Source organism: Anomaloglossus baeobatrachus, chromosome 4, assembly GCF_048569485.1.
Source record: "Anomaloglossus baeobatrachus isolate aAnoBae1 chromosome 4, aAnoBae1.hap1, whole genome shotgun sequence".
Classification (NCBI taxonomy): Eukaryota; Metazoa; Chordata; class Amphibia; order Anura; family Aromobatidae; genus Anomaloglossus; species Anomaloglossus baeobatrachus.
The window spans coordinates 690265886-690289176 of record NC_134356.1 but is presented as its reverse complement, the minus strand read 5'-3'; the positions used below and the strand labels follow the sequence as shown (position 1 = coordinate 690289176).

Below are 23291 nucleotides of genomic sequence, written 5' to 3'. Positions count from 1 at the left end.
ATAGGGTGGGTCATTGTGAATGTGACAATAACCAATATGTGTCCATTTTTGTTTATTTTTTATAAAATCAAGGTCTCTTTCCTAACATTATGCATATCTGAGGTAGAAATGTCTGGTGATAGCTTGCCTTTAAGTAGACAGCCAGTTTTAGTCTTGTGGATTGGGCACTGAATCTGACTTGTCACTTTATGTAGTAACAGCTTTGTAATGCTGCTTTTATTGATTGCAGTGAATCTGAGAATGTTTTTTTCTTTTATTAAAAGGCAAATACTTTATATATTGGTGCTAAGTTTACTTCAGTATATTATGCTAAAAAAAAGAAAGGGAGGATCCGGGGGGAGGGAGGGTAGTGGAGCAAATAAGGGGATAGATAGCGCACATAGAGACAGTGAGACGGTAGGGGTCAATGAAGGATTAGGGTGAGACATGTAAGGAACGTAGGGAGGCTAGGAGTAATAAAGGTGTTAATAGTATTAAACGTCGACTGGCAAATGCATGAAGTCTTGCAAACAAAATGAATGAATTGGAGACTCTTATGACAACCATGGATTATGATGTGGTGGGTATTACGGAAACCTGGCTGGATGAAAGCCATGACTGGGTGACAAACATACAGGGTTATACTACATTTAGGGAGGACAGGAAAGACAAAAAAGGTGGTGGGGTGTGTACATTTATCAAATCTAACCTAAAACCTATGTTGAATGATGACATTGGGGGGAACTGCAACAATGTAGAGTCAGTATGGGTAAATGTACATGGGGAGGGGAATAATGGAAAAATGCTAATTGAGGTTTGCTATAAGCCTCTTAACATACCTGAACAGGTAGAGGGTGAAATGATGACCAAATTTAAAAGGCAGCAAATAATAATAATACTTGGGTCCTTATTATGGGGGATTTCAACTATCCAGACATACAGTGGGACATAGAATCTTCTGGATGTGCTAAAAGCTGTAAGTGCTTATCTACTATTGAGGACAATTTCCTCTCTCAGATGGTAGATGAACCGACGAGGGGATATATTTGCTATATCTGATCCTATCAAATAGACCGGATACAATTTCAGATCTACAGGTCCGGGAGCACTTGGGCACCAGCGATCATAATATGGTAAGCTTCAATAGAATATTTCAAAGGGAAAATGCTAAAACCTGGAATTTTAGGAAAGCTGATTTTAACAAGTTAAGGGAAGAGATTAAATGTGTAGATTGGGACAAAGTCATGATAACTGCGGATACTGCACATAAATGGGGTAAGTTTAAGGATATACTGCTAGAGTCCTTTAAAAACTTGTACCTTCTGGTAATAAAATGTCCAGGAATAAAAATAAACCACTATGGATAAATAAGACTGTACAAAGTATAATAAAACAAAAACAAAGTGCATTTAAAATCTTGAAGGCTGAGAATACAGAAATAGCATTGCAGGAGTATAAAGATATCAATAGGAAATGTAAAAAAGAAATCAAGCAAACAAAATTATGTCACAAAAAAGAGACGTTTGGCAGCACTCTGCGGTGTCAAAAGATCTGTTTTATTTTTCCTTTTTGCAGACGCGTGATACAGACATGAGGGAGCAGGGGGAGCAGAGCACAAGGAGCACGTCGTCCTTGTGCTCCTCTCCCCCTTCTCCCTCATGTCTGTATCACCCGTCTGCAAAAATGAAAAATAAAACAGATCTTTTGACACCGCAGAGTGCTGCCAAACGTCTCTTTTTTGTGACATAAGTATCCGTGCTGGCTTCTTGGCAATAGCACCTCGGCAGGTCAGAACTTCCACTTGCCGTCAGCTGGTTTTTTTTTCAGCTAAAGTCCAACGTGAGTATACAGCAGCTGATCTGCAATTCAAACGCCCACATGGCAGGCTCCACATGGATTTGAGCCATACAGGACTTCATCGCAGCATCTTCCACAGAGTGATAAGCAGTGCAGTGCACTACTTCTTTCTATTATAAGCAAGCAAAATTAGCTACTGAAACAAAAATCGCCAAGGACATTAAAATAAATCCCAACATCTTTTATAAATACATTAATGCCAAAAGGAAAACAAAGGATAGTATTGGCCCCTTAAAATATAATAACAAGTTAGTTATAGAGGACAAACAAAAGACTGAGATATTAAATAGGCATTTCTCATCTGTGTTCACCAAGGAACTGACTGTACCAGGGATCATTCAACAAGTGAAAAATCAAAGTTCAACACCCGATATAATTAATTTAACACAAGATGAAGTACGCCTACGTCTGAGTAGATTAAACATTGACAAATCCCCAGGGCCAGATGGCATTCATCCATGAATATTGAGGGAATTGAGCTCCGTAATCGACAGACCGCTGTATCTCATCTGTTTAGACTCGCTTGTAACAGGGTTGCTGCCTCTGTTACAGGAAAAAGCACTATTTGAGTTTTATAATGCAAGTAGTTCTTACGATAAATATATACTAGAACAATGCTGCAATTTCAAGAGCCCTCTGAGAAGTAAAAGCATCAGAAATTACCAGATACCAATTTGAAACCTAGGACTTAGTGGCAGCTATGGGCTGCCATTAACTCCGTATTACTCGGATTGCCACCGCACGAGGGAAATTCTTGATGAGCAGGGTAGAGTCCCGGGACTATTGCATCTAATGGATGTGGCAATTCCGGGTGGCTGCTGGCTGATATTTTTAGACTGGGGGGCTCCCCATAATGTGGGGCTCCCCATCCTGAGAATACCAGCCTTCAGCCGTGTGGCTTTACTTTGGCTGGTATCAAAATTGGGGGGACCGCACTCCATTTTTTTTAAAATGTATTTATTTTTTTACTGCACTACATAGACCCGCACACTAGCGGCTGTGATTGGTTGCAGTGAGACAGCTGTCACTAATCGTGGAGGTGCGTGTGAATGCATTAAATCATAGGCGCCAGTGGGCAGGGGAAGCAGGGAATACGAGATGGAATACTGAGCGGCTGGCATTTTCAAAAGCTGGAGAAGCCGCCGGAGCATTGTGAAAGCCGTGCAGCGCCGTGCCGGTGATCGGTCAGTGATCGATGAGTATGAGAGAGGGGGGAAGAGGGAGTGACCAACAGACAGAGAGGACGACTAAAAGACCTGCGTTCTGTTTGTCAAAAAAGCGATTACTTTGGTTTGAGAGCTATTCTGGCGACTACGTAAAAGCCGCGTGGTTATCTGAGCACATTATTCCAAGACACCAGAAATGCAGTCACGCACCTTCTACAGGCTGTGCTCATACTGTTCCTGCCTTTTCCATCCAGTTCAGCCTTTTCTTCAGTCACCCCAGCTCACCGTTAGGTCCAACGTAAAATGATTCGAGTCCATAGACTTACATTGCGCATCGAATATTTGCAAATAGTCGAATAGCGGCGACCTATTCGTCGAATATTCATCATAGGGGTTATTTTTGTAATCGATAAGCCCTAGTCATAATCCAGAGGAATGAAGGCTTGTCATATATTATTCTAAAACAAGTCTAAAGCCATCTTGCTGCATAATAGCAATGAACTATTCAATTCCAGTTTGTTATGCCATCCACATGAAAGAAACCTATGACAATATGAAACAGCTGTTGAAGGGCTTGAGCTTTGATCAATGTCTGTGGCCCCTCTGTGGTTATTTAAAGCTTGTTATCCTCTAGGTTTCCAGTGTGGATGCATAAAGTACTGCTGCTTCTGTGTGAGTGGGATAGTCGTGCAAGAGAATATTACTACAATAAAAAAGACTGTGCTTTCCAGAATTCACTTCACATAGGGAGTAAAAATGTTCTGCATTCAGCATTAATTGACCCACATGAGATTTTGTTACCACAATTGCATATCAAGTTGGGACAAATGAAGAACTTTGTAATTGCAATGGATAAAAATACAAAGGCCTTCGGTGGCACTCCTGAGGCTGCTGTCACCGCAGAGATACTGCACCGCAGTCAGAGGTGTGGTGCGCCATCCTGAGTTAGAAAGAGGCCATCTATCGGTTCACACACCAAAAGCCTGTGGACACCCAATTATTAGCTCACACATTAGATCAGGGCCGGGGCAGGTCTCATTAATGCATTGAGACCAGTAATCTGGTTATGGCACTTTATCTAGAACCATCTAGGGGAGGAGTTTACTGGGTGAGCAGTCTGAGATAAAATGGGCAGAGTCAAGTTTGAAAGTTGTCCATTTAGAGTCAGTCAGTTAGTCAAGAGGAGGGAGGAGACTGATGAGGTGTGAGGACCCAGGGCAGGGGTCCTGCTCAACTCTGAGGAAACTGAAGAGAGAATCCCAGCGAGTTAGGGGAATAGTGTCAGACCCCCTATAGTCCCGTTTGACAAGCAACAGCTCAAGTTGAAGGGATTGGTCGCAAACGGGGTTCCGGAGCCTAGGCTAGGAAGATACTTCAGGACTTTCTGGTAACACCGGAGGCCAGGGTGGCTGTACGCGCTTTTGAGCCACAAGCAGCAAATGAATCCACTGGAAGGGGACCACAGAGGATCAGGCAGGCAGAAATCCCTTTGAAGGTTCCTGGAGGGTGCCATGCAGGCAACATTTCCATTAGAGGTCTGTGGTTCCTGGCTCAGGGCACTGTGTGTGGAGGCGCAGGACAGGAGGGTGAAAGTCAGTGCAGAGAGACGGCCAGGAAAGGCAAACAAAAGGGAAAACCAGTACTGGCCCTGGACTTACTCGGGATCAGTGGTTGACCATCACCCGGGATCCCAGCATACCATGGTGGAATAAATTGGCTGTCCACCTGAAGAACTGGTAAAGTGAGTAAAAGACTGTTATTGCAAAGCCCTCGTGTCATCTCCATTTCTACTGCATCACATCCTGCCCTGACAGACTTTTCAAATTCAACAGTCGCCCCAGGGTCTCGCTTCACCTGTGGGAGTGACTCGCCCACCCCAGCTATGGAATACCCGATGTCGGGCTGGACTAGTCCGGGGGTAGTCAGTGGTGGCGAGGCCCGACTACGTGACCCTGGCAGGGTCAACTAATATGACTTCAGTGGGGGTAGTGATTTTTAAAGTTTGTATTCGTGACGCCACCTGTGGTTTGCGGCTATTAAGCCGCCGCTGCTGTATGGGGCCTCCAGTGCTGGTGGAATGGCAGCTTGGGTGGTCCTGCTCCCCACACGTGGAGTGGTGCCCCGGGGCAACCGTTGGTGCTTGTAAGAGTCTATGATGGTTTTGTGTGAATGATACGGTGCAGGGCCGACAGGGCAGTGAAAGAAACAGACACAAACAGTAGTCTCTTTACCTTCTTTTCTTTTACTTGGCAAAACAGTCCAGTCCTGGGAGACCATCACAGGTGGTAAAGGGATCCAGTCGGCCTGGAAGTAACTGGGGTGATCTTCTTGGCCAGTCGAGTATTGAGGCCTACTCCCTGTTCTTCTTTCACTTCTACAGGACCCTGCACTTTAAGTTTAGCAATAGCCCTCTTGCTGCTGGGACCGGTGGTTCGTCCCTTTCTCCTAGGATAGGCTGCGCAGGCCCTCTCTGATGCTCCCCTGTGGGGGTCCACACCGGGCCCTGGTGATGCAGCTGTACCTTCGGATGGTTTTGGGGGCCAGGAGACTTGCAGTCCTCCTGCCCTTTGGATTCAGCTACCAGGTAAGGGTTTTACACCCTGGCAACTACAGACTCTGATGCTAATTCTTCTTCTGTGCCTCTTTACAGGTCTTGCTTTCCTGGGTTGAGCTAACCTAGCTCCAACCCCAGCTCACAAGACTGCACTACTCCACGTCCTCTCTCTCCAAACTTCCCTAACAGACTAACTAACTCCTCCCTCAGGTCAGACTTTTGGAATGCTCCCTGGAACTCCAGGTTTAGAGCTCCCTCTGCTGGCCTGAAGGAAAACTGTGTTGAATGTTGGTACCTACTGGCCAATGGACCTCCCAATTACCTCCAGGCTCAGCATTAACCCTTTGAAGGGGCAATGCTGTTGTGGCAACCAGATTCTGGGGCGCCACAGGAGCAAGAACACCTCAGCTATGACATCATCACCTGCCCACCTGATCCCACAATGCAGCAGCAGCTTACATAGACGCAAAACCACAGGTAGCATTACGAAGTTTATTTTATTTTAAAAACAACTCTTATCATCATCCCCTTTATTTATTAAATGACACTGCCAGGGTCGTGGAGCCGGACCCCGCCTCCGTTGACATCCCCGGACTAGTTCTGATTCTGAGTACCCCAGGTCCTGGAGTTGGGCGTGTCACTTCAAGAATCTCATTGATAAATTTCCAAGATCGAGTGAAGTAAAGACAAAGGAATGAGTCTTTATATAACTTTAGATTCATAAGCTTCTTCAAGATGAGGAGTTTTTTACATTAGTTGCATGAAAAGGAAAAGGCTGCATGGAGGGCATTCGATTTGGTGGTGACTAATTCTTCGGAACACTCAAGAACAAAAAACTATGAAGAGTTGGTGAAAAAAATCCCAAAACATAAAAAGCTTAGCAGTAACAAGTCCTTAAAGATTAATTTCATACATTCACATGTACACTTTCTTCCTCCAAACTGCGGAGCAGTGAGTTACGAGCATGATCAGAGATTTCACCAAAATATTGCGGCTATTGAAAATAGATATCAAGGAAAATGGAATTTATTCATACTTGCAGATCACTGCTGGATAATTGTAAGACATGGACAGTGTGCTAGAGAAAGGGAAAGCCATGTCTAAGCAGAATAAAGGGACAAATCGATTAAAGCAAAAACATTGACAGTGTGAACCTTTGTGAATTCGAATTTGCTCGTGAGTGCCCAGCAATTTCATTTTTTATCATCAATATACTTCTAGATTTTTTTTTATCTTTTATATTAATAGTCTTCTGATATTACTACTTTTGCTTTCACTATAGAGATTTTTTATTACACTTTTTTACCTTTGTTACCGTTGTTTTCAATCCCAATTCCTCTATTGTTTAAATGGACTGATTAATAAAACCTAGGTATAAAAATAGCAGTGATAACAGGCTACTGGATTATACAATCCAACCGCTAGCAACCGGGCATCTTTATGTGCATGTAGACAGAAGCTTGTCAGTCACTGTCAGCGGTATTTCTAAACAAACTGTTCTTCACTATTAAAGCGGGCTTTACACGATACGATATCGTTATTGATTTATCATCGAGGTCACGGTGTTTGTGACGCACATCCGGCGTCATAAACAATAGCGCAGTGTGTGACACTTTTGTGCGACCTAAAACAATCGCAAAAGCGGCAAAAATCAATTTCCGTGGAGAGGTCGTCCTAAAACAAAAAACCATTTTCTTCTAATTAGCGATGTTGCTCCTCCTTCCCGCAGCAGCATACATCACTGTGTGTTACACCGCAGGAGCGAGGAACATCTCCTACCTGTCTCCACCAGCTATGTAGGGAAAAAAAGGGAAAAAATGCACGGTTTTGCTGTGATGCTCAGAAAGGTAGTGATGAGGTTATTTGGGATGTAGATTTATTAATTATTTACATGCCACTACGCGTTTCGGGGGTACAACCTCTCCCTTCCTCAGGTAGCCATCCCAAATAACCTTATCATAAATAATTAATAAATCTACATCCCAAATAACCTCATCATAAATAATTAATAAATCTACATCCCAAATAACCTCATCATAAATAATTAATAAATCTACATCCCAAATAACCTCATCATAAATAATTAATAAATCTACATCCCAAATAACCTCATCATAAATAATTAATAAATCTACATCCCAAATAACCTCATCACTTAAATAATTAATAAATCTACATCCCAAATAACCTCATCACTTAAATAATTAATAAATCTACATCCCAAATAACCTCATCACTACAGAGGTTGTACCCCCGAAACGCGTAGTGGCATGTAAATAATTAATAAATCTACATCCCAAATAACCTCATCACTACCTTTCTGAGCAGCGCAGTGAAACTGTGCATTTTTTCCCTTTTTTTCCCTGCATCATTATCTCCCTATGGGAGCTCACGGGGCTGCTGCAGCCAGAACCAGGATCGTACTATCCGTTTGAATCTAACACCAGGGGCTGGTGAATCACCGCATCTGTGATCACGGGACCGTCCGACCCGGAGGAGGAGCTGCTATCAGACGCCGGTCCGGCGGCTGCACACTGCACGTGGAAACCCCGATCGTGTGAGCAGAGTCCTGCGGAGTCAGGAGGACAGGATCCCTGCTGACAAAGAGTGGTGAACTTGCGATCCCCCTTCAATACCACTAACAGTGTTGTACCTGACGTACAACACTATCAGGTGAGTGTGCACCTCACATTGTACATACCTCGGTACATTAAGATCCCACACAGGGGCGCCCTCTCTATCTTTATTCATTTCACCGGCTATGTGGAAGGAAGGAGGTGGGCGGGATGTTACGTCCCGCTCATCTCTGTCCCTCCGCTTCTATTGGACGGCTGCCGTGTGACGTCGCTGTGACACCGCAAGACCCGCACCCTTAGAAATGAGGCGGATCGCTGGCCAGAGCGACATCGCAGAGAAGGTAAGTCCATGTGACGGGGGTAACCGAGGTTGTGCGCGACGGACAGCGATTTGCCCGTGTTGCACAACAGACAGGGGCGGGTACGATCGCTTGCTATCTCGCTAGCGAGATCGCAGCGTGTAAAGCCCGCTTAACTCCTTCACCCCCAGGCAATTTTCCCTTTTATGTTTTCATTTTCTTTCCTCCTCTTCTTCCAAAAGCCATCACATTTTTATTTATCTGTAAATATAGCCACATGAGGCTTACATTTTGCCGGAATAGTTGCACTTTTGAAAGACACCATTCATCCTGTCCTCTGTTGTACTGGTAAATGGTAAAAAAAAAATTGAAGTTTGGTGAAATTGCAAAAAAACTGCAATTGCAGTTTTTTTTATTTACCATGTTCACTAATTGGTAAAATTGACCTGGTATTACGATTTTCCAGGTCAGTGCAAGTTTGTAGATAACAAACATGTATTGCTTTACTTTTATCTAAATGGTGAAAAAAAATTCAAAAGTTTGTAAAAAAAAGAATTGGATTGTTGTCATCATTTTTTGAGACAGGTTCTTCTTTGTCATAATCTGGGGCTCAGTGCCAGCTAATCATTTGCGTCTTGAGCTGGTGTTTTTAATTATGCCGTTTTTGCACAGATCTGATGTTTTGATTACCTGTTATTAGATTTTAATGAAATATTGCGTAGAGCAATATAACGTTCTTCTGTCATTTTAATTTTGTTTTTTGATCCGCCGTTAACTGATCAGAATAATTTATCTTATATTTTGACAGATCGGGCATTTCTGCATACGGCAATACCAAATATGTGTCTTTATTATTACTATTATTATTATTATTATTATCATTATTATTATTATTGCCGGGCTTGACAGGAAATGGCAGTGACAAGCGTTATCATCTTGCCCCCACATTGCCATGCACACCTATTGGCGCTACATGATCACGTCACAAGACCATCGATTGCAGCCTGGAACAGCATGATCCCTGCCGGAGCACTTGAGATTAAGCTGTTAGAGCTTGACAGCGTGATCTAAGAGGTCTCCGATCCACCCGCACCTGTTAACTGCACGTCTGCTTATCAGACCAGCAGACATGTGAATAATGCGGGCTCACCGCCTGAGCCTGCATTAAAGGGCCACATGCATTAAAGGTCCACATACGACCATTGACATATAGGTACGTCATTGGTTGTAAAGAGGTTTTTAAAGACAAAGTAAGTTGAAAAAACATGGCTATTTTTTAAGATGAAATTTCCAGAGACATAATGACTTTTACAATATAGTGTGAATAAATCAAATAAAATTTGATCAAAATCCTCAGAGAGACTGAGATAGTGGAATTCAAGATTACACAGGCTAATAAATCATAAATAAGCTGCTGTCAAGGTCATCAGGAGTCAAAACAGAGTCAATACTACAGTATATAGTAAAAAGATAAGAATGTACCTTTATGTGCAGATGTGATGCCCCAGGGCTGTGGGGAACTCAGTCTCAGGCCCATGGTGCGCAGTGAGAACAGTCGTGGTCGCGGCCTGGTACCATGGCCCTTGGTGTGCCGTCCCTGAGAAAAAAAGGGGCTTTTGGTAAAATAAAAATAAAGGGAAAATAAAACAAAATAATAAAAGAGTTCTCGACTACACCACTTGCGGTGTGCGGCCAGGTTACTTGGGGCCGCCGCTGCAGGGTCCTGCTGGGGCTGATGGAGTGGTGCAGTTTTGATGTTGGAACCCTCTGCAAGCAGGGACAGGCCCCAGCAGTAAATGATGAGGATATTAATGGGGAACCGTCTGTGTCAGTGCATGGGGCGATCAAGATAATAGTCCACACCAGTATTGCAGTTTCAACTTGCCTTGACTTTATTTTAATGTAGTACCTGAACCCGCAGGTGCTGGTTCCAGGTGTTCCCGCTCCCCTTATTCTCTACGCCAGCTGTCACCTGGGTTGGCTGTCCTCCATGCATACTCATTGTGGTTGGACTCCCGTGGCCTGGAGCTACTTGGAAGTCCCTTCTCTTTAGCCTTGGTCCTAATGCAGGCAGCCTTGAATATATAAGAGGTCCAGTCCCTGGTCCCCTCTTTGTTGCTTGTGCTTCAGACTTGTTTGGTTGGCGATGGACCCTGGAGATCTTCTCGCCCAGCAGACTTAACAGCTGACCATAAAGTGTCCCACTGTGCTATGTTCTGCACGCCACCTTGTGCTGAGTCCTGTGAGCATTGGTTTCAGACCTCCATAGCCATCCCACTGTTCCTGGAGTCTGATTCTTTCACAGGCAACCCATGGTGCCTGGAGTCCTGGTTCTGTACTCCATAGTCCCTCACTTTTTACAGCACTCCAGTGTCTCTTCAGGTCATTTCGGTACTTTTCCCTTTCTTATCCTTCACTCTCCTCTCCTCACACTTTTCTCTACACCTCTCCTCTCTGACTTCTTCTTCACACTCCGTCCCGTGAACTCCAACTGACCACTGGCCAATCCCCCTTGCTGGGTCTCTCCCTATAGATTGGGTGGCTACTATCCAATCAGTGCCCATCCCTTTTATCTGTTGCTAGGCAGTCTCCCAGTCTGGTGTTGGGGTTCTTTATGTGGCCTGAAGGTGCTGGTGCACTTGCTGGCACAGATATTCCGGGATTTGGGTTTCCATGGGTTACATTTGTGGCACCTGGTACATCAGGGGTTCTACACAGACAAGGGATGAATTTCAGCTTTTTCCTTAGATAGGGTGATACCTACCATTGATGGACATTTGCTAAAGTGACTTTGGAAGAGGAGCAGGAAACTGAAGAACAACCTTAGCTGAAGCAAGAAAATCTTGGTTATTACTTGTTTCCATCTAGCTTCCGTATGAGGCCCAGAATTCATTAGAACTGATCAAGTTTTTTATTTTCTAAGGAACTAAGTTGTTTTGACACACAAAATGTGCTGAAGTATGCCTCTATTCTTTTATCAATGGTTTAATGTTATTTGTATTTTCTACCAAAAAAGATGACTGCACCCATGAAGATGGATTCTCCTTTCATTCCAAGAAGGAAAGAAATATACAGTTGCCTCATACTTTCCATTTTCTCTTAAGGTTCACAGATACAATTTAGATCATTTAGACTATAAAGCCTGCATTACACCTTGCAATTACGCATATGATATCGTATGCGATCGTACCTGCCCCCATCGTATGTGCGGCACGTTCAATTTGTTGACCGTGTCGCACAAACGATTATTTTCCATCACACGTACTTACCCTTCCATACGACCTCGATGTAGGCAGCGAACATCCACTTCCTGGAGTGGGAGGGACGCTTGGCGTCACAGCGACGTCACACGGCAGCCGGCCAATAGAAGCGGAGGGGCGGAGATGAGCGGTACGTAAACATCCCGCCCACCTCCTTCCTTCCGCATTGCCGGCGGGAGCCGCGGGACGCAGGTAAGATCTGTTCATCGTTCCTGGGGTGTCACACACTGCGATGTGTGCTACCTCGGGAACATTGAACAACCCGACGTACAATTTTTAGCTTTTGAACGACGAACATGCGATGAACGGGTTTTCGTTCAATCACAATCGCACGTAGGTTTTACATGCTACAATATAACTTACGATGCCGGATGTGCATCACTTACGACGTGACCCCGCCGACATCTCGTAAGATTTATTGTAGCGTGTAAAGCCCGCTTAAGACGTTGGAGTCAGAAAATCAGTCAATAAAAAAACTCAGACCAAAATCTGAGAGACTCCAAGAAAAATTATTCTACTTATGTGGTACATCTAAAACAATGAAATTTAGGACCCACCAGGAAATGAATGGGTTGGGGGCTTACTAAAGTTGATGCTTGAGTCTATTGCCTTTACTGTATTTTATCGTATTACTACATTGACAGATTATAGATAATTTCATTGAGGAATGTGTGTAGCAAAATAATAAAAAAAAAAATTGTGACGTTGTAGAATAGAGAAATATTCTTTGAAAAGATCACATAACTTTTGACAAGTGCGCCTTTAACTCATTTAAACAAAGTTATGTCTTCATGATAATCTTGCAAACTTTAAAACAAACTTTAACTTGGATATTCTAAAAAAACTTAATTATAATTTGTTATTTATATTTGCTATTAATTAAATAATGGGAACACATGAGACAGAGGGAAAAGACTGCTAAAACTTTGTGCCACCTGGCACTCTGCCCTTACTTACTATATAAATATCAGACTGAAGATCATTTTGGTTCTTATGAATCTTGTCTGGTGACCACAGTACGTCTGTAATGTTCACAATTGTCTCTGGGAATTTTCTACACAAAAGAACTGACCTTCATAAAAAATACAAGATTTCACGATGAACATTAATACCAAAATCTCTACTTCAAGTGTTATAATTTCATCTCCAGACATATTCCATAATGACCTCAGATCAAGATTCTTCTCAATTGTCTGAAAATAAGCAATCACCTTCCTATTATTATGCGTCTAATTAAAAATTGGATCAAGTTTGACCTGCAACATAAAACTCTCAATTTTTTTGCATTCTTCAACTTTTTAAGTTACTTTTAGATTTTTCTAACAGATACACAGAAAAGTGTCTTGTTGGACTTTGAATAAGGATGCTAGTCTTCGGAAACACATAATACCATTAACCACCTATGGTTTTAACCACCGTTTTTTCTTTTTAAAAAATATCCAACAAAGATTAATTTTTTATCGTGGACTTGGATGTTGGAGTTTTTTACCCTTAGGAAAGTGTCTTAACTATGTATACATTATTTCTCAATTTAATAGGAGCCGTTGCCTCATAGTTTGTTCCTTATGAAATGCAGGAGAACAATCTGACTACAGTCACTGTGTTTTTCCTTTTAGGATTTCAAGGCAGTCAAGGTCTAAGAATTTCACTGTTTTGTCTTTTCTTTGTGATTTATTGTGGGACAATATGTGGAAACCTCCTGATCATCACTTTGGTGTCCACCAGCAGAAACCTTCACACCCCGATGTACTTCTTCATCTCACAACTGTCCATCAGTGACATCTTGGTAATTTCAGACATTGTTCCCAATTTGCTCGACATCCTACTGAATAATGGAGGAACCATTTCTCTTATTGAATGTATCACTCAGTTTTATTTTTTAGGCGCTTCTGAAGCATTTGAATGTTTTCTTCTCACTGTGATGTCTTATGACCGGTATGTGGCCATCTGTAATCCCCTCCGCTACTCTACCTTCATGACAAGTGGTCATTGTTTGATATTGTCTATTGTGTGTTGGATGTTTGGATTTTCTTTTATATTTATTTTTATTATAAAAACTGCTAAGCTCGTTTTTTGTGGTTCAAATATTATTGACCATTTATTCTGTGACATTGTGCCATTACTGGAACTTTCTTGTTCTGACATCTTCATTATCCACTTGGAAATATATGTTATGGCCATTCCAGCTATAATATTCCCATCTATAATCATTGTAATGTCTTATACTTATATTGTTGTATCAATCTTAAGAATCCCATCCAATACCGGTAGACAGAAAGCCTTCTCCACCTGCAGCTCCCACCTCACCGTGGTCTCCATATTCTACTGGACAATCTTCAGTGTTTATGCTGTCCCAACAAAAGGACGAACAATTACCATGAGTAAGATCCTATCCCTGCTGTATACTGTGTTTACTCCTTTGATCAACCCTATTATATACAGTCTGAGGAATAAAGACATTAGGAAAGCCGTGCAAGATACACTTCACAAATTCATGGTGTCATAAATTTCAAATTGGTCAATAACTAATATCCAGAGGACTATCTATGACAGATAGAAAAGTCAAGTGTAGAATATTAGTAGTGATGGGGAATAGTAAAATATTTGGGCTTGGATTATTCAAGCTGAATAATTTTTACTATTTGAGTATTCGTGCAGAATGGAGATGAGCGAGCCTGAAGTTTGATGTTCAATACAGAGTTCGGGTTCAGAGTTCGGGTGATTTATGTGTGCAAACCACTCACTTGAGTGTGGCTATACTCGGGTACACTCAGTGCTCAGCCCAGTGAGAGCCTCTTGCAGTGTGTGAATAGCTTGCAATGGGGGTAACAACAGCGTAATCAGATGTAATGAACAGCGTGATCTGTTGTAGTGTGCATCACACAAAAAAATGGAAAAAGGTCTGCCTATCCGTGCATGGAAGTCTTCTGTTTATGGCCGGCGGCTTGTGGATGGAGACCTAAACTGCCAATCAGTGACTTTAAATGAAGTTCAGGTCAAGTCCAAATCCAGGACCAAACTTTAAAAAAGTTTGGCTTGACCGGCAGAACCTGAACTTCCATGAGTTACCTCATTTCTACTACCAAATAACTAACCTTATCCAACTCAGTTGGAAGTGTGGTGCCTCTACTGCTTTAGGCGCCAAAGGGTACTGCATATCACCCAAGGTGCAGTATTCATCTTGGATATGGAGGAGGTCATCACCGGTAACCACCAGCAATACACTCATCCAACACATAACACGGAAGCTCTTCCACTGGAACTGGGCTAGGGTAGGTGCTGGGGTGGCCATCATGAGGTATTGGACCTCTTGCCCACTAGTTCATTAACCCGGGAGGTGGGGCACCAACAGGTGAAGTTAGGAGCCATCTCACACACAGCAGGCAGTTATCACCGGACAGCGTCCGAGTTAGGTTGGACTCAGAAACAGACAAGCAAGCAAAGACACAAAAAGTCAGGGGCCCGTGGTCTGGAGCTGGAAGCTCGACCGAGGTTCTTAGGAAGAAGGGGGATGCCAGGGTTCACGGGGAGTGCGGAATGCACCCGTGATATGTTCCACGTCCCGGGAGCTGGGGTGGAGGGAAACCATTGAATGGTGACGCACGGAAGGAAACACTGGCCTCAACCTCCGAAGTATCCAGGATCGGCTGAAGTCCATCACAGTGGAGTCCGGCACTCCAATGGCGGTGTGATTAAAGTGAGCAAAGAACTTGAACTGCTCCCTCTGCATCTTCCCATCATTGCTGGCGCTCCAATTATCGCACCCCTGCGCCATAAGCGACTACTACCACCATCATCCTCCCTGGGGCCTGAGCTCTGCCTGTGGAAAGCTGTACCATCTGAGCTAAATTGTCATCCGCCCCAGAAAAGCCCTGCAGCGGCAGCTAATACTGGCAGCACACCACTGGTGGAGTCACGAATAACAACTCTCTTCATCCCCATCTCCATCTTTATTGACACCGCGGGGTCACGGAACCAGGCCTGGTCACTGTGACAACCCAAATAGACACCGGTCCGGTGACAAGTAACCCCCCAGACCCAGTGGGCGCGTCAAAAGCGCCAATATTTTTCAGGTGGACCTTTTCCAGGAGGTCTTTTATTGAAGTAAAAATGCTGAAATTGTTAAAAAAAAAGTGCTAAAACTGAATGGGAACAGCATGGAGAAGATGCCTGGATGGATTTCTGAAATCTAGTTTCTGGGAATAATATTGTCAGAGTAGTAGACCACTTTTATGGAGAGACAATAAAAGCTCCAAAACCAAATCTAAATAGGATTTTACAGGGAAACAAATGTTAAGAAATATTATTTTCTGTATAAACCCTTGCATTTAAGGCAAAATAAAAAAAGACTGAAAAAAAACTCCTCCTCTTTAGGCTATGCTCAAACATAGCATTTTTTTGCTTTTGTTTTTCTCATTGCTTTTAATCCTGAAAGAAAGTTTACCAAGTAATGTAATAGTTACATTTTAGTAGTTTATCTGGGCATGTGGTGTGTGTGACATGGTCAGAAACCTCATGTGTAATTTATGAATAGCTGTATTAATCGACGCTATGCTGGATTGTAATAAGAAATATATTAAAAAGACTGACCCGCCCATCCAACAGGTATGAATAGGATTCAGCTGAAAATAGGTTATAACTAGAGATGAGCGAACCGGTCCCGGTTCGGCTCGAGGTCGGTTCGCCGTACGGAGGTCCCGTTCGAGTTCGGTTCGTCGAACGTTCGACGAACCGAACTCGAACCGCATAGGAAACAATGGCAGGCATTCACAAACACATAAAAACACCTAGAAAACACCCTCAAAGGTGTCCAACAACTCACAACAAAACACAAACACATGGGAAAATGACAAGGACATATACTCATGCGAAAATAAAAGAGCAGGACAAGGAAAAAGAGGAGGACACACAGATATATCAAAAACGAAGAAACTTCAGCTCTCCCCTCTTCACTCCCAAATCTTACCTCCGGTGCACGGAAACACCCTGACCTGGGTGGGAACACATGAAGAAAGGAAGAAATTCCAGCAACTTCAGGAGAAAGTAGAATTTTCTTAAAAAACAGTTTCTTTATTGGTAATAAAAATATTAATATTCCATCCAAGCAAGACAAAAATAGAGAGGCAAGACAGAGGAGCTGTTTCCTACGCGTTTCAACCTGAATAGGTCTTAATCATGGAATGCGCAGAGGAAATCTCTAAGACAGTATTTAAAGTCTGTGCACAACAAGAACAGGTTGAATTAATTGGATTTGTTACCACCCAGCCCATTTAGTGTGGAGAGCACAGAGAAGAGAAAAAAAAAAAAAAAAATGAAAGAATAGAAACTGAGACACTGCACCAAAAAGTCAGCACAACAACAGAAAATAAAGGAAAAAACACCAAAAAATATATATACATAAACTGATTAAAAACAGAAGCAACCAGAGAGATCACATGATAAGAAATATATATATGCCCGGTATAATCTATAGTGAAGGGGCTCTTTAGAGACAAGAAAGATTTATTTCTCCTGACAGGGACAAAAGAAGGACGGGAAAAAAAAAAACAAAAAACAAAAAAAACAAAAAAAAAAAACACATTTATTAATGTCCAAATTGCTATATAGTGAAAATTTCAATTCAAATGCTAAAGGAATAACCTTAAACCATCAAATATCCAATAATTACTACAGTATAATATGATATAGTTATTGGTACTGAAAAGGTATGTCCTATACAGAACAAATAATTCTGGAATTCAAGTATACTGCATAACAAGATCTCTCCTCATATTCAGACCATGCGGCATTCTCGTGCCCAATTTGAAGATCCAGAAAGATTCTCTATTAAGAATCTTTCTTCTAAGATCCCCACCCCTTTTAGGTCTGGAAACTTTTTCAATGCCTGTGAAAACAAGACTGTCCAGACATCTATTGTGAACAGAGGCAAAGTGTCTAGAAACAGCAGACACATTTACCGCAGATGTATTTAATGTGTCTGACATGTGTCTGCGTATTCTTTGTTTGAGGGGACAACTCGTGCAGCCAACATATTGAACGTGACAGGAAATACACTCAATCAAATAAACCACATTTGGGGTATTGCAGTTTATAAAGCTGTTAATGTTATAAGAAAGTCCTGTATAATTAGATGTAAATGATTTGCATTTTTTTGCATGTTTGCACGAGATGCAAAAATTGTGCCCACAGCCAAAAAAACCTGTGCAGGATAACCAATTTTTAGAGATGGCATTGTCCTTGCTGCTTACAACCAAACTGGGGGATAGAATATTGGCAAGATTAGGGGCTCTTCTGGCCACAAAATTAATCTTATTTTTAGTGAAAATTCGATTTAATAAATCATCACTAAGTAAAATAGGCAGATGTTTTTGTACTATTTTTACTATATCATGGAATTGGGGAGAAAAATTCGTTGTAAACGTCACACCATTATTCCTACTAAAATTGTTCTTATTTTTGTTGTTATCTCTAAATAAATCCGATCTATCTATTTCATTAACTATAATTTTTGCCCGATCTAGACACCATTTCGGGTAGCCCCTGTGTTTGAGCTTGGTAACAGCACAGTCCATTTCCACTTGTAGAGCCTCTGGACAGGAACAGTTGCGCTTTAACCTGATAAGTTCACCAAGCGGAATATTTTTAATGACATGCGGAGAATGACATGAACTGGCCATTAAAATGGAGTTGGAGTCCGTGTCCTTATGGTAAGGAAGGATCTCCACTACACTGCCCTTCCCTATCAAAGTGACATCTAGATAATTAATGCTGGTGGAATTTGTTTGAAATGTGAATTTAGGATTAAAAGAATTTTGGTTGAGATGGTTAATGAAAGAATGTGCAGTGACCTCATCCCCTCTCCATATAATTAATACATCATCTATGTAACGTGTGTAAAAAACTATATGATCTGAAAATTCATTATCTTCATTGAAAATGTAAAATTCCTCAAAAATGGCTACAACAATATTAGCAAGGGAGGGAGAGAATTTCCCTCCCATGCTAACGCCACATTTCTGCAGAAAAAACTTTTCATCAAAAGAAAAATAATTGTGCGTTAATAAAAAGTTGATTGCAGTAATGATGAAATTTTGTATGTGAATGGGATATGAACTGTGTTTTCTGAGAAACAACTGCAAACAATCAGAAGCTACATGATGTGGAATGGAAGGATAAAGACTGACAATATCACATGTCAGCCACATGTAGTTGCCCTGCCAGGATATAGAATTCAAATTATTGATAAGGGATTTAGTGTCTCTGAGAAAACCTGGCAATTCTCTAACTAAAGGCTGCAAAAAATGATCCAACCAAGCACCAAGTTTTTCACCAAGGGAACCAATGCCGGATAGAATGGGCCTAAATGGAGGGGGAAAAACACCTTTATGTAGTTTGGGGAGGGCATGGTACACAGGAATCACAGGATGATCCACTGTAAGATAATCAAAAATTTTTTGTGTAAAAATGCCCCCCTCCAAACCAGCCTGAAGCATTTTATCCATCTTTACCTTGAAGAAATTAGTTGGGTCCCCTTGTAAATGTAAATACGTATGATCATCAGACAAAATGGCATGGTTCATTTTGAAATACAAAAGAGCATCCAAAACAACAACCCCTCCCCCCTTATCGGCTTCCCTGATAATTAAACCAGTGTTAGATTGTAGATCTTGTAAAGCCAAAACCTCTTGGGGGTTGAGATTGTTGTTTCTGACACCTGTGATTCTATCAAGAGCAACCAAATCCTCTTCAATGTGTTCCTGAAAAATATCTAACACAGATGGTCTGGACTGAACAGGATAAAAAGAAGGATTGCTTGTGATAAACCTGTCAGGAAGAAAATCATAATTTCTGGATTCTGATTCAAGCTGCCTCAAATCAGAAAGTTTTTTCAACTCACAAAATCTGGGAATCACATTAGAATCAAACATATCAGAACCCAGATTAAGACTGGAATCATCCTGTGGATCTTCATTATCGGTGAAATGGCACTTCAAAGTCAGATTTCTTGCCAACTTGTTAATGTCCAGCAGCGTGTTGAAGAGATTGAATTTATTCGTGGGACAGAAACTAAGTCCTTTAGATAATACTGATAAATGGTGCTGTGAGAGAATCTGGGCTGAGAGGTTCCAAACTGGACAGGTTAATATCTCCGCTTCCTGCGGTCCGAATATCTGGTATTTCCGATGTTTGCGACCTCCTCTCCTGGTGCGTTTTTTGAAGAATGGTTTTTCTTGTTTTTAAACCTTTTATCAGATGTAGCGGATGTTATAACTCCCTCCGAAGAAGAATCAGAAGAAATGTCCACTGAATAACTCGTAGTAGCTGAGGAAATACTGGTGTCACCAAAACTGACTTTCCTGTTGTAGTTTTTTTGAAAAAACCTCTTATTTTTATATTGCGATCTTAAAATCGAACTTTCGTGCTGTTGATTCCTCCAGGTATAAATTTTGTCAGTCTGGTAGTCCATGGTGTCTCTGTCAAATTTACGTTTTTTCCTTTCTGCGATTTTATCATCCAAAATATTCAGATGTTTATCCAAGTTGTCATTAAGTGTGGTAAAATCAGAAATGTCCTTGAATTTGTCCAACAAAGTCTCTGTTTCCAAAATAGATTTTTTAACCGCTTCTAATTCCTGTTCCTCATGCTTAATAATAAGCTCCATTAACTGGATGGAACATTTAGAAAGAATGGTATTTCAATCTGATAGAAAATTTTCAGAGAATGTAGCAAACGTCGGAGACTTAATGATCCTTAGGCCACGAGGTATCATATTCTTGTCTACATATGAGCGTAATGATGTGGAATCCCACCATAACCTGGCTTCTCTGGATTTGTGTTTTTCCAAAAGTCTGTGTAGCTGAAAAAGCTCCTCATTATCTTTAACAGTAGCCTCTGTAGAAGTGGTGCCATTGCGAGGATTAAAAATGGAATTGAATTTAGTTCTCCTGTGCAAAGGTAGATCCATAAGGAGTGGAAAATGAGCAGGTTAAATAACCAAAACAGTTAGAGGTAACGTTAATAGGGGGAGCACGAAAAGGTCAAAGGCAATATCAAAAACGAAGAAACTTCAGCTCTCCCCTCTTCACTCCCAAATCTTACCTCCGGTGCACGGAAACACCCTGACCTGGGTGGGAACACATGAAGAAAGGAAGAAATTCCAGCAACTTCAGGAGAAAGTAGAATTTTCTTAAAAAACAGTTTCTTTATTGGTAATAAAAATATTAATATTCCATCCAAGCAAGACAAAAATAGAGAGGCAAGACAGAGGAGCTGTTTCCTACGCGTTTCAACCTGAATAGGTCTTAATCATGGAATGCGCAGAGGAAATCTCTAAGACAGTATTTAAAGTCTGTGCACAACAAGAACAGGTTGAATTAATTGGATTTGTTACCACCCAGCCCATTTAGTGTGGAGAGCACAGAGAAGAGAAAAAAAAAAAAAAAAAAAAAAATTTTTTTTGCTCCTTTTAAAAAACACAGCAAGCAATGGTTACTCCAAGCGGAGTCTCCCTTTTTTCCAAAAATTGGGCCCCACACACACCCACCCCTTCAGTGGCAGCAGTTGTGCCCCAGTTGTACACTTCATAGCTAGATTTGCATAGAGCACATTCAAAAATACGCCATAATTAACCGTCCCCAGGATGACACCGGGGTAGGTAGCAAAGTCTTTCCTGATCCCAGCTCTGTGCATCTTGGCTCCTTTTAAAAAACACAGCATGCAAGGGTTACTCCAAGTGGAGTCTCCCTTTTTTCCAAAAATTGGGCCCCACACACACCCACCCCTTCAGTGGCAGCAGTTGTGCCCCAGTTGTTTACTTCACAGCTAGATTTGCATCAAGCACATTCAAAAATACGCCATAATTAACCATCCCCAGAATGACACCGGGGTAGGTAGCAAAGTCTTTCCTGATCCCAGCTCTGTTCATCTTGGCTCCTTTTAAAAAACACAGCAAGCAAGGGTTACTCCAAGCGGAGTCTCCCTTTTTTCCAAAAATTGGGCCCCTCACACAACCACCCCTTCAGTGGCAGCAGTTGTGCCCCAGTTGTACACTTCACAGCTAGATTTGCATCAAGCACATTCAAAAATACGCCATAATTAACCGTCCTTAGGATGACACCGGGGTACGTAGCAAAGTCTTTCCTGATCCCAGCTCTGTTCATCTTGGCTCCTTTTAAAAAACAATGTAAGCAAGGGTTACTCCAAGCGGAGTCTCCCTTTTTTCAAAAAATTGGGCCCCACACACACCCACCCCTTTCAGTGGCAGCACTTGTGCCCTAGTTGCAAACAGGATGTTTTGATTTGCATCAAGCACATTCCAAATCCACAAGCATTTACTCTCCCCAGGATGACACAGGGGTAGTAAATTCCTTCTGGATCCATGACTTGTTCATTTTGATGAACGTCAGTCTGTCCACATTGTCACTGGACAGACGCGTGCGCTTATCTGTCAGCACACACCCAGCAGCACTGAAGACACATTCAGAGACAACGCTGGCAGCTGGACACGACAAAATCTCCAAGGCGTAACTGGAGAGCTCTGGCCATTTTTCTAGATTTGAAGCCCAAAATGAGAAAGGCTCCATTTGCAAAGTCATGGCATCGATGTTCATTTGCAGATACTCCTGTATCATCCTCTCCAGCCGTTGACTATGTGTCAGACTTGTTGTCTCTGGTGGCCTTGCAAAGGAGGGTCTAAAAAATTATGAAAATATTCCATGAAATTGCTGTTACCAGCACCAGATACGGTCCTACTGGTACGGGTAGAGTGTTGAAGATGACGAGACCGTCCCATGTTTGGCAAGTTACAACTGGGAGAATCACTCCCTGCACCTGCACGGTTGTTTGGTGGAAAAGCCGAGCTAAGATCGAGTAACAGCTTCTGCTGATACTCCTGCATACGTGCGTCCCTTTCTATGGCTGGAATTATGTCACAAAATTTGGACTTGTACCGGGGATTTAATAGTGTGGCAATCCAGTAGTCATCATCACTTCTAATTTTGACAATATGAGGGTCATGTTGAGGTAGTGCAACAAGAAGGCACTCCTGTGTCTGTCGCAGCCATGCAGACCAAGTCCACGCTGTGTTTGTGGCATAGAGGTGCTAACCGTTCTTTCTTCCTCTGACTTCTCCCCCCAACCTCTTTCAACAGAAATTTGACCAAGGTCCCCCTCATCCGCTGAGTCTTCCATGTCCATGGACAGTTCGTCCTCCATTTCTTCATGTTCTCCTGCACCTTCCTCAACATTTAGCATGCTACCATGCGCCCTTGTTGATCCCTGTCCCCCATGGTCCCATGCCTGCCGCGCTGGTGATGATGAACGTCAGGACCTTGGTGATGTTGTTGTCCCTTGCGCATATGAATCCTCCTGTAGTTCCTCCCCTTCCTGTTGTCCCACCCCCTGACTCCGAATAGTGTTTAGCGTGTGCTCCAGCATGTAAATGACTGGAATTGTCATGCTGATAATGGCATTGTCAGCGCTAAACATATTCGTCGCCATGTCGAAACTGTGCAGAAGGGTGCATGGGTCCTTGATCTGAGACCACTCCATCAGGGTGATCTTCCCCACCTCTGCATCTCGTTGGCCCAGGCTATACGTCA

At 42.3% G+C, this 23291-nt stretch overlaps 1 protein-coding gene across 1 annotated transcript; it reads left to right on the top strand.

Moving 5' to 3' along the window:
* The first annotated feature begins 13261 nt into the window (after positions 1 to 13261).
* Positions 13262 to 14197, top strand: LOC142302936 (olfactory receptor 11L1-like). Its single transcript, XM_075344038.1, has one exon. It carries the CDS (start codon positions 13262 to 13264, stop codon positions 14195 to 14197), a length of 936 nt encoding a protein of 311 aa, XP_075200153.1.
* Positions 14198 to 23291: the final 9094 nt, after the last annotated feature.